This window comes from Cupressus sempervirens, chromosome 1 (genome assembly GCF_028749045.1).
Source record: "Cupressus sempervirens isolate cs-2001-9-10 chromosome 1, ASM2874904v1, whole genome shotgun sequence".
Classification (NCBI taxonomy): domain Eukaryota; kingdom Viridiplantae; phylum Streptophyta; class Pinopsida; order Cupressales; family Cupressaceae; genus Cupressus; species Cupressus sempervirens.
This window is the reverse complement of record NC_143118.1, coordinates 851,284,592-851,301,605: the sequence shown is the minus strand read 5'-3', so window position 1 is coordinate 851,301,605 and position 17,014 is coordinate 851,284,592. Positions and strand designations below refer to the sequence as shown.

Genomic DNA, 17,014 nt, shown 5'->3' with positions numbered 1-17,014 from the left:
TGATTATATGTTTCGTTTGAAACACATGATAATCATTCTTAGAAACGACAATTTTGAAATAGAAGATACCTCGGTTGCTTTCAACCTTTGTGCATGCGACTGGTTTGGATGCAACTTTAAAAATTCCATCTGTGCCAGTGAATCATTAACACATCTGATGTTCGATGACTTCAACGTTGCTTCCATCAACGTCACTACTCGACCAGATGAAGTATATCCTTCCTTCCTACTATTATTCATTGTTTATCACCCCTCTCCATTCAACGATGTTCGTTCAATGGTCTCGCATTGTTCTTTATCTCCACTTTGATTCATGTCTATTTTATTTTATTTGGAACTCCCAAACAGTCGAATGTGTACTAATGCGTATAGTCTGTACCCGCTATTTGGAAGGATGGAATTTGTTTGCCCAGTTTGCTCGAAAATTCTCTGCTATGACTAATGATGACCTTCGACACCTAGATGCGGAATATATATTCTATTCTTGTCTTCGTATGTCTTTGGTGATATATATATAATTGTCATTTTATTCTCTTTTAATTGTTGGTGATTAATCGGGCTGCTAGATAGCCTTGCAAATTATAAGTCTGGACACTTGCAAAATTTCTTACCATGTCATCAACTTATTTGTCTAGCCTCACATTAATCGCACAGGCTCTTAATCATATTTACCAACCTTAGCAAATTATATTTGAACAAACGTTTCATAACTTCTGCGCTCAAAATAAATTTTCTTTGGATATTTACTTATATCATATTAGGTATGTTTTAAACCAATACACGAATTCCTTGGCACTGCGGATGCACACAATAGCAATGTTTCCAATAATCGTAGTTGATTCCTCTCCTGTATCGCATTTGTACTCAATCTAGATATTATGGTAATCTTGGTATCAATCCAATACACATGGGATAGTGCTATCTAGGGGTTATATGATGGTGAGATGCTATTGATGGCTGCTAGCGCACAATATTTTGTCACTCTAATCGTGAGGTTATCTGAAGATTCATCTCTCTCTCATATTTATTATATCCACGAGCATTACTTGAAATTCCAGTATTAGCATGGAGAAGAATAAAATAAATTGAATCCTCAAGGCTTGCTAGCCTTATCATTAAAGGCCCATATATGGATATTTTTCTTGTTCAAATGTTATCTTTCTCAGCCATGACCCCATCATTGCTTATAGATGTATCATTACCTTAGACTCATTGCGATTCCTTAATTCACCATGTCTTCCATATTCTCTTTTCCATGGTGCTTGGGACTCTAAATTTTGACAAAATTTAGAGTTCCATCAAGTTGTCCAGAGGTTTTCGATTTGAAAATTTTACACCTTGGATACCTTCGGACTAGGAGGGATGTGATTTAATTTGGTTTATTTTTCATCCGGTGCGGAACTTGATTTTTTAATTTTTTTCAAAACATGTAATTTTATCCTTAGGTTAAATAGAATTCAAAGAACGACATTTTTCGATGGTTAAAATAATACTTGGTAGGATAAAATTGCAAATTTTAGACTTAGATGGAATTTTGAAATAATTGTATGAGCTTAAGCATTTTCAAAAAATGAATTTGTTAGATTTGGTCATTTCGGAAAATCTTGAATTTTTTCGAAGAAAATGAAATTTTTGATAGTGAAATTGGAATTGGAGTTTGAATTTTTTGGTTGCTAGGAAAAGAATTATTTTTGTTTTTTTTTTTTTAAATTATTATTGCATTGCAAAATTGAAATTTGGTTAAATTGCAAAATCGCATCAAATTGGTTGAAATATTGCTTGGAAGATTTTTAAATGTTAGAGGAAATTGGTAAATTGGAATTGAAGATTGATTTTAGCTTGCTAAATTCAATTTTAATGATATTTTAATTGTCAAAATGTTATTAAATGCAAATTTTGACATCTCCTAGGCTTACCTTGTTTCTATTTTGCAAGTTTTGATCAAAACTAGCAATTAAATGAGCCAATTTCACTATGGGAAAAGTAATTTTAACATTGCATTTAAATTTGGGTCATTAATTAGAGGGCTAATTTAATTTTGTCTTTGCTCCAGGCAAGTCTACCCACTAGGAGAGGCAAGAAATTTTGATATAAGAGGGGCTTCACCCCCCTCTTATTTCCTCATTCTTTCTTTCTCCTCCTCCTTGGGTGAGCGATTTTTCTTCTAGAGAAGTAACTTTCAGATTTGGGTGATTTTTGAGCAGATTTTTCATTATTTGGCAAAATTTTCTCCTTCCTCCATGGGCGAATTTCTGCCCTAGGTCAAATTTCTGGAGCAGATCTAAATTTTTCCAGCTTGGACAATTTTCTTTGAGGTCTGATTTTTCCTCCAAGGGCTGCGGTTTCTCTTTCCAGATTTAGGCGATTTTATTTGGTGAAAAGACTACATGATTCAAGGTCTAATTTTTAGCAAGTGTAGGCAATTTCAAGGAAGTCAAAATTCTGATTTTTGTTACGGCATCATTATTTGCAAGGAAGGTTGAAATTTCTGAAATCTGATCCGAATTTGAAGAGTTTGGTTATTGATAAAGGCAGATTTAAGGTAAAGTTCTATTCATTTTTCGAGGTGAAGATTGGTTTTAAAGGCGGATTCTATTCCTTGTTTTTGCTTAGTTTGTTTCCCTTATTTTCTCCTTGCACTCATCATCCACCACTTCATCATTCCATTGATAGGCTGAAGTTGGGAGATATAAGTGTAGATTTCATGATAGGACACTTAAAGAGGCAGGAATAAGTTAGACCACCCTAGGTTTGAAGTTGGGAGATATAAGTGTAGTCCATCCTAAGGTAACAAAGAGGCAGAAATAAGTGGTAGTCTCACCCCTAAGTTGAAGTTTGGAGATTGATAAGTGTAGAGATAGGACTTAGAGAGGCAAAAATAAGCTAAATTCCATTGATAGAAAAAAAAGTTGGAGATCGATAAGTGTAGTCCATATCATTTAGAACGAAGGGGCAGAAATAAGTGTTTAGGATGGTAGATGTTAGTGCAAGCAAGAACCCAAAGGGAACGAATACCAAAAAAGACAAGAAAGACATGATGCCTAAGACCACCTTCTTCAAGAAAGTGAGGCGAATAAGTGATACCAATATCAGCACAGTAAACATGGTACAGTTGAAAGATAGATTGAAGGAAGGGCAATCCCCCATGGCGAAACAGATCTACAAGAGCGGAATTGTACACGCGGCGACCTTCCCTCCTACCTTGCCTTGTCCAGAATTGGTAATGCAATGTGCATCCCAGTTTGATATTATTACCAAGTCCATCATTTTTTATGAAGGAAAAAGAGTGTTAGCCAACATCGGCGGACAAGCGATCGTGGAAGCATTTAATATCCCCCAATATAACAGCGTGACAGTGGTGATGAAGGATCAGGCGGCTAAGTTCTTTCAGAATAATCAGGAGGCTTATTTCATTCATTTAAAGAAAAATTCGTTACACGAAGGGAAGAAGGGAGTTACCAGGTCAAATTTTAAATCAGAGTACGACGATCTTATTGTGCTTCTCAGTCGGATCGTGGGCATAGCTCAAGGTATGCAATTCGAGAACTGGATGTATTACTTTATAGATAAAATTGAAAATGGAAAGAGAAAGTTTGATTGGGCCGGAATTATAAGTGAAAATTTAGAATTGCAACTTAGGTCAATGCAAAATCAAAAGCAATTCTATATGGGGTCCTATGTTTTCTATCTGATTGCAAGACTATATGAAAATCTTAGACTTAAGGCCTTAGGAGTGATTGGCAATGGGTCAGGGCAATGTTTGGTGCATGAGTGCTATCCACAACTTCATTTGCATAACACCAAAGATTATAAGATGTTTTGTGATGCCTTTGCCATGAAGACAGTAAGGATAATACAAGTGGACAAGGGGTAGTAGAGGTGAGCTTTGATTCGGAATCAAGCGGTTACAGCTGTTAAAGTAACTAGAATCGTTTCTGTGAATGTATTTTCATTGCCATTGTAATTGATAATTTCCAAATGCAAATTTGGATCTCATATATGTATAATATGAGAGGAGGTGACATCTCTCTTCAAGAGACATGTCTCTATAGTTAATCACCATAACTATTATGCATAACTCATCTTTAACATATATATGATATTAATATATTAACCATATATGTAATATAATATAATCTTATTATATATATTATTATATAATAATATATAATACATATTATATTACATATATCATATATATTATATTATATTATATATAAAAGATATATAATGCATAATATATATAATTTATATTATAGATATAAGAATCAGCAATAACAATTTATCTGAAAACATAAACACAGATTAGTATATCAGAGAAGCATCATTTACTTCTACTGATGCTAAAACATTAACACTCCCTCTTTAGCAACGGAGAAGTAATACACCATTAGAATTTTAGTATAGAATACCTGGTTGCTTTATCTGATCTTCACACAATGAAACAGTTGTAAGTCAGATAACAAAAATCACCATGTTATGAACACTATCATAATATACATTATATTCTCTAGTCATCTGAAACAGTATCATAAAAAATATTTCCTATGATCTCTACTTGCACTTAAGCAATGTCTAGAGATGTCCATAGTGAATATATAAAATTTCATGATCTCTAATTGCACTTGGGCAATGTCTAGAGATGTCCATAAAAATTTGTTACTCGTGATCTCTACTTGCACTTAAACAATGTCTAGAGATGTCCATGATAGTAACATAAATTCGTTATCTATAATCTCTAATTACTTGAAGAAATGTCTAGAGATGTCCATAGTAATAACATAAGATTTCATAATCTCTACTTGCACTTAAGCAATGTCTAGAGATGTCCACAATAACAGGTCTATTATTTACAAGATTGTCACCTTCTAAATAATTACCTTATGAATAAATATGTCCATGAAAGATCGTCACCTTTCATTACATATATGATGCGACTAAACAACAATAGAAGCATAAACTCACATGAATTGAAAAATTTTAATTCAATATTCAATATTACAAATCATACCAAGTTTTTCTCTTTAGAACTTCTCCTCATAGAGACGATATCATCCACAAATGATTGCATCTCAAGAATTTCTCCCTTTGAACATCAATCCTGGGAAGTCAAGTCCTCTTGTTACTTCCTTAGAAACTCTCTTTACCCAAGGATCCCTATCAAACTCATCACTCCCTCTTGATATATGTAGGAGTAGGCCCATCAACATCATGCAGTCACCCACATGTATTTCTATACTCCCTCTGAGTATCAATCTTTTAAGCTCCAACATTGTCTTCGAAGAAGTGTCATACTCCCTCTTAATGTAGAAGAATCTCATAATCTCAATCATCAAAGATACTTGCTTCAAGATCCATCTTGATCATCAGGGTATTTGAAAATACTTTCATTAGATTTAGTCTGCACAATATTTGGTAGCATATTTGAAGTACCAACCTTCTTTTCCTATAAGAATATCCTCAAATATAAAGGAAAAGATCAAAGCAAATAACCCTTAAAGTATGTATAGAATTACAAATAAATGAATAAATAAATGTAAAAGATACAAGTACTTATCTACCCATGAGGATCATGGAATATCTCCTTTTCTAAGGATGGTTCAAGTGGGAATGAAACATTGCCTATTATTCCCCCCACAATGTAAAGTTACCACTCGTATATCTTTGAACACTTTCACATCACATCAAATTTGAATACTTCTTTCTAAGTTTCAACTTGCACTTTCATATCATGTACTCAAGGGGTAGGTCCATTAAGATCACATAGTTGAATGAATTATAGTCTTTTTTATTGTTACAATTTATCGATCATTGAAGATTCCATCACAACATGGTTTACTCCCTCTGAATCAATGATCGAGATCACCGAAGATTGACTTAATCATATCATCTATCTGCACCCTCTCTTTCAAAGTTGCCTGAAATATCAACCTCCCTCTTTTTCCTGAAATAACATTCTCGAAGGAAAAAGATCAAGGCACATAGCTCGTATAGAAATAAGAGATAATACTCAAGGATGATAAATAACTCTGCAAAATTATATAAGATCCTCCCAATATAATATAGATAAATATCTTATATGCTTTGAACATATATACTCAATTTTCAATATATATATTTTAATCCATAATATTACCACTAATTTGAAATTATTTGCATACCTCCTTTTACCTTGTACTAAAGCCATATACAAAAAAGTCTTTATGCTAGACCAAATAATCTTAGTCGTTTGCAGGAATGACTTTTCCCTCCTTTGTTGTACATTCCTAATGTTGCAATATGATTGAAGACCTTGTAATTACAACTCTTAGTTCAATCCAAAAGAGCCTGCCAGGAATATGTATATTTCCCATAATAAATAAGACTTAGCCCCTCGATATCACAGATTTGACGGTGCCCATGTCAAGTATCAATCATCTCATCTAATGCCATATCACACGTATCCTCCATTAAAGGTCAATTCACTTTGACTATTATACTTGGGATCGCCAGGTATTTATTCATCTCAATCATGTATTTGTATATGCTCTCGACATTTAGCAACTTGAATCTATTTTGAATTCCACGAGAGTTGGATTTGTCAGTAACAACGAAAGTGTTATTTTAGGCATATTCTTCTTGCAATCCTTCAAGAAGGCAAACATAGATTTCAATCCTGTCCTCATTGGCAGTGGTAACTATAATTTAGCCCGACTACTGACCCATATTTGTAAAAAATTGTCGCCATTAAAAAAATTTCGCAATAGATTGGAATTTCAAATTTCACATCTTTCATTCCCAATAATTTCACTGGAGTGTAATGAGAGACTCGAACGTGAGTCTTTTCTTGTATGTTGCTCACGTGGTTTAGGTTGGTACTTGTCTTACCGTTGAAGCTTAATTTGAAACTTAAATAATACTTAATCGCCCAATATATTTACCAAGCTCACGCATCACGCCTGGTTGCGGCTCACTTCATTCCCTATACATTATGTTCTAAAATCTGATGGTATAATTAACTTGTCTTCCGTATCATGGCTCCAGTAGTCACTAAGGTTTGATCACTGCAGAACAAATTTGACTTGGCTGCACAAAGTTTGTCCTTTAATTTCCTCTTCTCAAACATCGGCGCCTAATTCTATTTGCCTTTACACGAAGCTTTATTCTTGAAGGTCAAACTCCACTTCTCCTTTATGGACTTATTACTACTTATTTCACCCTTCCTCGTGTGTGGGATCCGATGACCTCCACTCGATGAAGCAATTGGATCAATTGGTTCAACAATAGGTTCTCCAACCGAATCTACTACTTTTACTTCTACTGATAAGAGGTTGTGATCATTCTAGAAATAATATTACAGACTAGTGGTGCCTCTGCCTCTGCTATTATATGGTACTAAATGGGTGTTGGCTCTGAAACTATCAGGTATGTCGTGGCCTAGACTTGTACTTAGAACCACACACTTAGTAGGCACACTTCCAAGTCCGCTGCGCAACGTCTCATCTATATACTACTTTGATCATAAAGCAAATACCCCGGCCCTTATTCTGCATTCTCACATATATATTTGAGAGCACCAGGAAATCATTATCACTGCTCGATGTAAGCTCTAGGCCCCTACACGACTCCCAGGACCCTATAGCAATCTGTTTGCATGCACAAAGCACTTCGAGATGCAAAGGGCTCTTTCTAGTATAGGTACTGTTGTGCATGTGATAGAAGACACATGGTTTTAATACATATGTTTTGTCCTTGTTGCGATTCACTACCTTTATTTGTGTGCATTATTTTATCACCTACAAATCTCGTATCTTCACTAACAAGGGGTCCCTTTAAGTGTGGGCCTATAAACGAAGATGCCCATCCCTGTCTTGTCTTCTCTGCATATTTCCCTATGGTGGTGATCTAATATTCAGTAGGATTAACATGAATCTGCTTCCTCTACATTTTCGTGCAGCATTTTTTAATATAGAGTGTTTTGTGTTGATCTTATTAAAAACAATAAATTATTGTCACATACAAGCTTGCAGATTGGCTCTGATACCATGTTAAAGTAACTAGGATCGTTTCTGCAAATGTATTTTCATTGCCATTGTAATTGATAATTTCCAAATGCAAATTTGGATCTCATATATGTATAATATGAGAGGAGGAGACATGTCTCTTCAAGAGACATGAAGAGACATGTCTCTATAGTTAATCACCATAACTATATGCATAACTCATCTTCAACATATATATGATATTAATATAGTAACCATATATGTAATATAATATAATATTATTATATATATTATTATATGATAATATATAATACATATTATATTACATATATCATATATATATATATATATATATATATATAAGATATATAATGCATAATATATATAATATATATTATATATATAAGAATCAGCAATAACAATTTATCTGAAAACATAAACACAGATTAGTATATCAGATAAGCATTATTTACTTCTACTGATGCTAAAACATTAACAACAACAATAGTTCCGAGTACTCTCCTCTCGGAGAATTAACATGGAGATGATACGACAATCACTAGTGAAGAAGAGGATAGGCCAATTGATATTGAGGAAATAAGCCAAGTGCCTGAAGCCGTTGGTGATGCTTTGTTAGTCAAACTGAATCCAGATTTGGGGAGATACATAGCATCACTATGGTCAAGGCAAATGCTTATGCCAAGAGACGAGGTGGTGATTGTCCGAACAGTTGAAGACATTTAAGGGTTAGTGGAAAAGGGTGATAGCGAGAAGCAGAAGCAAATAGCAAAAATGGTGGCAAAGGTAATCAGGAGTGATGATGACGGTCACCGAAAAGGTCAGATTGCTATACCAACAATTAGCAAGGCGTTGGATGAGATTGTAGCTCAGGAATATGAGATAGTTGAGCATAACTTGGGAAGAATCACGGATGACATGGAATGTGAGGAGATCCAAGAAGGCATGGTTTCAATCAGAGAAAGGTTGAGGAAGGCAAATGAAAGGATTGTAAAGTTGGAGGCCGAGAACAATTATTGGGGAGATTGCTAGCCTATCCAAGAGTTGCACCAAGCAACCCTTCCTCAAGACAGCGGGAGCAACATAGAAGAGATATCGGCTCAGCTCGCGAAGTTAAGGATTGGATTCATGCTACAATCCAAAATGGACAAAATTTCTTGCCTTCCTTTATCTCTACATTCAAGTCATTAGTGGCTATTAGAGATAAATTCAGAGCGTTTGAAGGGGAGTGGAAGGATTTCCTTCCAATCAAGGACTTAGCCATTCCCAGGCTACAGGCATTTATCGAGCTACCAGAGAAATATTTGGAGAAAACCAAGTTGGTAGATGAAGGAGGAATGAGTATGGTGGAGTCTTGGTTTGTTGCCTTGACCATCAGATTGAGGATACTTGAGGAGATACGAAATGAGATTGCACAGCACAGCCCAGGCGTTGACACTTCCATTTCAACCATGATGAGCGATGTTTGGGGTTGCACTTGATTTTGAAGATATCAAAGAGGAGAACGTCAATGAGACAAAATTTGGGTCGAGATTGGATGAGTTGGGGAAAGTTGTCATCAAGAAGAAACATTTGGGCACTCTTGCCTCCCTCAATGCCTTTATCGGATATGCGAAAGGGTATGAAAAGGATCATGAAAAGACACTGCAAGCAGCAAGCAACATGATGAATTCGGCTGAGCTCAAGATGAAGCACACACTTTACCCTTCCATCAAGGAAATCAACAACAAGCTAGCCAAGTTCATTGCCTTGGCTAAAAAGATGAAAGAAAAGGGTAGATTTATATTAGAAGATCATTTGATGTAAGCCCAAGTGGCAATTTCTCCTTCTTCTTGGGGAGGATAGGTGTCTGATTATGATTGGCTACCATTTTGGTGCCTTCTCATTGTTTGTCACTTTTCCTTTTTTTCATTGGTCCATTGATGAGGTGGCATCTTCTTATTAGCCAATGGGGTGACAACCTAATTAGGGTTTCTAAGATTCAATCTGGATCGTTGATTTTGCCTCTTAATCTCTACCGTTGGTTGTAATTTTGGCCTCTATATAAGGCCATTGACTCTCATTTGTAAAGGGTTGAAGAAAATTGTTGCTAAGATAATACCAAAATCACTTCTCTTTATCATTGTTGTGACTTGCATGGTGATCAAGAGCATTTGGTGTTATTGCATGGTTGCTACTTCCAATAGTTAAAATTAAATTTCATTGAAGTTACTAAAGTAGATTTTATTTCAAGAAGGTCACTAAGTAAGAATAAGAGTAGATGGATAGTTGCATGGTGATATTAGTGGATGTTTGATAGGGATTTATAACTAAGCCACTAGCATCCTAGCGGCTTGTTAGGAAGCCTTGCATGGTAATCTAGTCTTTTTCTCTTGAATCATTGCATCTATGGAGGTAGAGCCACTGGTAAGCTTTCATTAGATTCGATCCCCATCCATTTACTAATCTTTCCATTCATAGGAGTAGATGTAGAACAGCAAGTAGTTGAGTAGTTGGAGTTTTGAAGAAGGTTAGGATGGCATAGGTCATTCGAACACTCACCCTCCATCACCATCACCATCACCATCAACGTCATTTGGCACTCGTATAAAACCATCATCATCACCACCACAACAAGAACCCGACAATCCTTGAATGAACAACGAAAGGCTGCCTACATGAGTTAGTATCCACAAGTGTAAGGAACATTGGAGTTATTCTCATGCCTTCATGAGTATTTACTTTTCAAGAGAGGGATTGAGTGTTTGATATTCTATATCAAGTATTCAATCGCTATATGTTATGTAATGGTACAAAACTAACATCAACACTAGGTAGAAAAAAAGACTATTATGTCAAAGAATTTAATCCCACATGCAAACATGATGACAATGGATATTTAGGAGCCGAGATCAAAGGAAAGGCAAAAATCCTAATCGTACAATTGAAATCTGGTTCCCACCATTTGAGATGTGAAACTGGTAGATGGAAAGTTCCTAAGGAAGAGTGGGAGGACAGAATTTGTAGATTTTGCAACAAGGGTGTGGTGGAAATAGAGTGGCACTATCTAAAGGATTGTACAGCATACAAAGACATTCACAGCCAACACAAAGAAACGTTAAAAGTGAACAACATAAAAGACCTTTTCGAAGGAGCAAGACTCTTCAAGGGAGCCATTTTACTTATGCAAATTCACAACAAAAGATACAGGCTGGAGAAATCACATCAAACTGACTAGGAGTTTTATGTGGGTCCCTTAGGCTTATGGCCTCGTGGACGTCATTAAAATTCTTTCATTCATTCATTTAGAATTTCAAAGAAGTCTTAAATAGTTCTTGGTGCCTTTTCTTTTGAAGTTAAAAACCCTCAATATTGCTGCTGCTCTAAATCCATAAGCAAGTTGGATTCAAAAAGAAAATATTTTCTTGCATGTTATTTCCCTCTGTAGCATACTAGCAAGGTAAAACTTTATTTGGTCTTTCTGTATGAGCGGAAAACGGCTCTGTGATTTCTATTGATGGCTATTCTTGCAGATTGTTGGAAGACTTGATGATTTTTCAAGAAAAGATGAAAACTCGTGTATATACCATCGGTAAACAATGCATATATCGGACAGTGAGAAAGAAAAGAATAGAAAGTATGGAACACTCTAGTAAAATTCATGTCTATGATGTACAAGAATAACTCCGGAAAGAATCCGTATTCCTTTACCGATACCAAATGGTAATAACTTTGAGCAGAAGCCTACAGAAGGACATTTCAGGGAAAAGGGCAGTACCCATAGCCCTCTTGGAATGGACCTGAATTCTACAAACTAAGCCATTCGTAGAATTCTAGCACAATCGAAGGTTTTGAAAAGAAGAATTGATAATGGCTCCTAACGGGCACCCACTACCCAGTACCTAAATCCTCATGGGAAAATAATGTGATAATTCATAGGTTAACTCAGGCATATTGTTGCAGGAAGCCTAGTTTAAGCTAACAGGCCATCAGTCAGAAGAATGTCTGAGCGGCATTTTTCGTGTGTGTATATAATAAATGCACTCGCACATACATCATATTTATTACATATGCAATGCCATCGAATGGATTATATGTGTGGATATATGCTATCGAGTTGATAAGAGGGTTACCTCATTTGAAGCGGCCATTGGCCAATCCAAACTTGCTTGCAGGGAGGTGAGATGTTTGGCATCCATAAGGCAGCAGTGACCACCATATTTACAATGAACAATCCATCATTTACTTCTGCCTAATATCCTGTAATGCCATGTGCAACGTTTGTATTGCCAGCTCAGCTGCCACGATGAAATTGTAGCGCATTATCTACTGCCAGCAATGTTGTTTTAAGAGACGCTCGTGGGCTCCATTAATTGACCTTTTGCGTTTTAGTTACCATGTTTTGAAAAATGTGAGGCGGTATAGTTTTGTTGAAAGCCTGCCACGTAATTTCAACTGTATCTCATCCTACTTTGACTTCCTTTTTTTGGATTTAGATTAATAATTTGTGAAACACAATCTTAATGTTTTTAATTTGAATTAAAAAAAAAAATTAGTTTCATTTTACATGTAGGCATTATATGTTTTTTTTTTAAAGTGGTGCATTCAAATAGGAAGGACAAATATAAAAAGCCCAAGAGATCAATTGAGAATTTACCATATGTTCTTTATGGGGAAGAGGCTAGATTACCTGTATTAGTTGATCTTCTAACATTAGAGATTTCAGCTAGAAATGTTTAAAGAGAAAGGTCTTATGACAGTGAGATATGATCAACTCATGGAATTAGAGGAAACCAGTAGGATAAGGCAATGAAGAACATAGAGTATCATCAATTCTAGGTAAAGAGGATCTTTGACAAGAAAACCATACCTAGGTTGCTCAAAGAAGGTGATGTACTCAGGTAGGACATATCGAAAAGTAGGCTAGGGAAGGTGATGTACTCGGGTGGGACATATCAAAAAGTGGGCTAGGGCAGCACACCCAGTTTGATAAGATGTGGAGTGGCACGTTCATCATTAAAAAATGCAAGGAGCATAACACATTCTAATTATCAAAGATGGATGGGAAATTTTTGCCTATCCCGATTAATGAGATACAACTCAAGCATATTTTGAGGTTTGATCTACCCTTGTAATACCCTATGTTAGTTGTTTTTCTTTCATTAAGAGTGTTGTTGCAGTCTAGTTTGTTTATTTTTGTTTTCCCTAAGTATTGTCCAGTATAGTTAAGCTAGGTTTTCTTTTAGTTTCCATTCTATTTTTTAACGTTCGTAAGTTGCAAGTGAAGGTCTACTAAATTGTCAATCAATCTTAATTTGTGGAGTGCATACATATAGTCCATGACAATGAAATTTGTGTTCTATTATAATAAATCATATATTCGTATTCTATGAATTGGGAGTGGTCCCAAGGGAGTAAAAAGGAAAATATATGCAATGTAGTTAGATACAAGTTATTTTGAGTGTTTGCCACCAAACAAAACAACACTTGTTGAATAAGCAAACATACAAGTTATTTTGAGTGTTTGCCACCAAACAAAACAACACTTGTTGAATAAGCAAACATACATCTATAATTTGGGATAATGAAGTTATGTACTTCATCGTCATAGATCAATTTAACATACACTCAATCATTAATGAGGGGTTATCATTCTTTCACAATCTAATTTCCAAGTCTTTGATATGTTTTGATAATTGACTCCATGCCCAATGGATAATTTTTAGGCTACTGGTTTGATTTCTAGTACACAGACATATGTAAATGTTGCCAAGAATGTTACCACATTTCACCTACATGCTCAATTAGTTAGAGTCATTATGTTTTCAAGCAACATGTGCACTCTAAATCATTTTATATTTTATTCATTTGCAAGAAAATACAATAGCTTGAAAGGTTATAGAAACAAAAATTATTACATATTGCATAAATGAGCATTACATAGAAAGATTTTTTAATCTTTTTTAAAAATATGATTTTTTAATTAATTTTTGTATACCTATCTAACACAATCAGTGAGATTAACCTTTTCATGTTGTAATATAAATTGAAACATTTAATTCACATGAATGCATTAAATAAACTAAAAAGAGAAGGTGACCAGTTATTGCCTCAATGTCTAGTAATTTGATGGTGAGTTGTTTGTCCAACGGGCGTATTTCTCGTATCCCAAGTTGCTCCTAGTTGTAATACCCCTACTTTGCTATCATTGTAAATTTAGATGTTAAAGTTTCGTATGACTCTTCTATAGATGTGTTAGACTTTATTTGATATTTGAAAATGTGATACTTTGATATGTTGAGTAATTGATAATGTCAAGTTGTAACAATTCCCTACTTGCAATGATGATGCTTTAATGAAATTACTTTTACGATGATGTCAAATGTTGTGTCTTAGAAAGATGTTTATTGTGTCCTCATGATGATGAGATATTCATGTTAGAATATGATGTTATTTTTATTTAAGATTTACTATTATACTTACCCATACTTGCATGTGTGTGTGCGCGCGTGCGTGTGTGTGTGTGTGTGTGTGTTTTACATTTATGTTTGATGTGTCTGATATGATTAAGGGAGGGAGTTGTAGTCACTTTCTAGTTGAGATCTACACAATGCATCACTCCTATTGATTGTCTGTTCAATTGTAATAACCTCAACCAGTTATAACTTCATCAAACACCAAATTCTTTTATAATTCAGTTATTTGACATTTCGTCAAACATTTTGCAAGAAAGCTTTGATACCACTATAATAACCCTATCTGGTTATAGCTAAATCAAGCATCAATTTCTTTCACTTTTCGATGGTTTGACATTTTGTCAAACACTTGGCAAGCAACCCAATTAGCACTCAATCTACGATGTCTTAAATTTTCAAACACAATATCAGGATGTACATCAAACTGATCATAAATTTACTTAATTTTGGCCTTATAAGTTTTGCATAAATAAATACCAAATGCTAATAAACAATTATGAAATGATTCACACCAACCTCTAAATTCATTCATCAACAAACCATATAGCAATATAATGAAAATGGAATTTAATTGTTGGCTAATTATAAATCATAATTTGAAGCCAACCTATTTACTTTCAAACTATGTAATATAAATTGAATTTACAAATTAAGAACCTGATCTTTGCCATAAAATGTAATTGCAAAGTCAAACTGAAAGCTACCTAGTCCAATTTCAATTTGACGTTCACAATCTACTCTTACAAATGTTGCCCAAAACAAACTCCAATTTGTAGACTAAACCCTCGTCCAGCAATAAAGAAATTGTAATATTCAATTGTATAAATGTTCCTCAGCCACAGTTAATATAGAAAGAGGAGACGATAATAAAACTGAAAATTTCACAATACCTCAGTTGTGGATTCTCATAATTAAATCTACAATACTTCGGTTGTAGTTCCCAAACCCTTATACTTTAGCAAGGGCACCGAAAAATTAGAACTTTAGAAACGTCACAAAGACGACAAAGCAAAATAAGATAATCAAATAATCAGATTCTTTACTCATCAAATGGGCTCATATTTATAATCTCCAAATGGCACAAAGTTTCCCAAATGAACTTCACTTAAGAAGCTTCCCACACACAACATAAAAATATAATAAAGTGTCATTATAATCTAATTTATTAATTGCTTTTGGCTCCGAAAATGACCTTTTCCACCATAACTTAAAATTTTGACATGGAAGGCCATTGTTTCTTGTTCCCATGATTTAAAAAAATGTGTCTTGGTTCCAACGATCTATGATACTGAGGTGACCAACCAACAACACTATCAAAAATAGCAACTTGAGTGCATTTATATGAATAATAATAATAATTCAACTATCTTGTGAAAATAATTTAAGAGGCATCAAAATTAAAATCTAACAACACTAAAGTGATCTTGATGATGAAAGATGATGAATGAACCTGACGGGGTGACTTACTATAAATAGACACTCCCTCCAAGATTCTTGGAGCTCAAACTGGAAGTTTGAAATAAAAACTGAGAGCATCCTCCAACTCCTCTAACTTAACTGATCTCATCTGAACCAATAGATTGACTTACTATAAATATTAAGTCCCTCAAACAGAGCCAAAATACACCATAGGCAGTTGAAAAGCCTATAACCACACAACTAAGACCCTCAAATCCCACTGTCATCTCACGAGGGTCATGATGGTGGACTGACCTAGTCAACTACAAGAACATGCTAAAAATGGAGACATTTTAGTCCTCCCTCCCTAAGATTGCTTGTCTCCAAGCAATCCTAGAGCAAAATTAACATCACAATCCCCATGGATCTCAAAGGTAGAACTATGTACTATCCCTACTATGTACAAGAAACTCCTGAAGCATCAACACCTAGATAACTAATATGAATGACAAAATCATCTAGAAATTGACTGTACACGCTGATGGTGATGACAACCCATCAAAACTCAATCCAACTATAATACCAACTCTGTCCACACCTGAGTCCCCGTCAAACTGATACTCACACCCAACTGCATTGTGGAGATGGTAACAACCATAGGTAACTAAAACACTACCACTAACTCCAACCTCTACCAAACTGTCCTGGGTGTGTAGATACTGCAAGGGATCTAACTTGCAGCTGCCAATCCCATCTGCAAAAGATGGTGCTAACCCATTCCATAATGGATGATATGAAATTGGAGCCAACCCACACCGACATGAAACCAAGTCCTCTACTTGTAGGTCAAAAGAAAAGTGATGAGCACTCCTCACAGTGTAATGCCAATAAAAACTCTCGATCTCTATCAAGGGCTCATCATCATCAAATTGGAAATCAAAAGATAGCTCCAATCTCTGACTCTGAATTATTGGTCAAGAAAGATCCTAGGCAACCCTCTTAGCAAACCCAACCTTGAAATCTTTGTGGGGAAGCATAGTAGACAATGTCTCTACAATCTTTCCCACCAACCTCTAAATAGCACGAGAGCCTCGGATGAAAGTACCCTTAGACACTCTGTATGAATCCTCCCTCATGTCTGAACTCTCCAATAGATACTCC

The 17,014-nt window shown here is 35.2% G+C and overlaps 1 protein-coding gene across 1 annotated transcript in view; it reads right to left on the bottom strand.

Annotated features, from left to right (window-relative positions):
* The window catches only part of LOC149580518 (FKBP-like peptidyl-prolyl cis-trans isomerase family protein), a 99,880-nt gene extending 87,587 nt beyond the window's left edge, over window positions 1–12,293 (bottom strand). The window contains exon 1 of the mRNA XM_089791641.1: window positions 12,113–12,293. Within this exon, the coding sequence (XP_089647767.1) occupies window positions 12,113–12,198 (86 nt within the window). The 5' untranslated portion in view covers window positions 12,199–12,293. The remainder of the gene's footprint in view (window positions 1–12,112) is intronic.
* Between the last annotated feature and the right edge of the window lie 4,721 nt (window positions 12,294–17,014).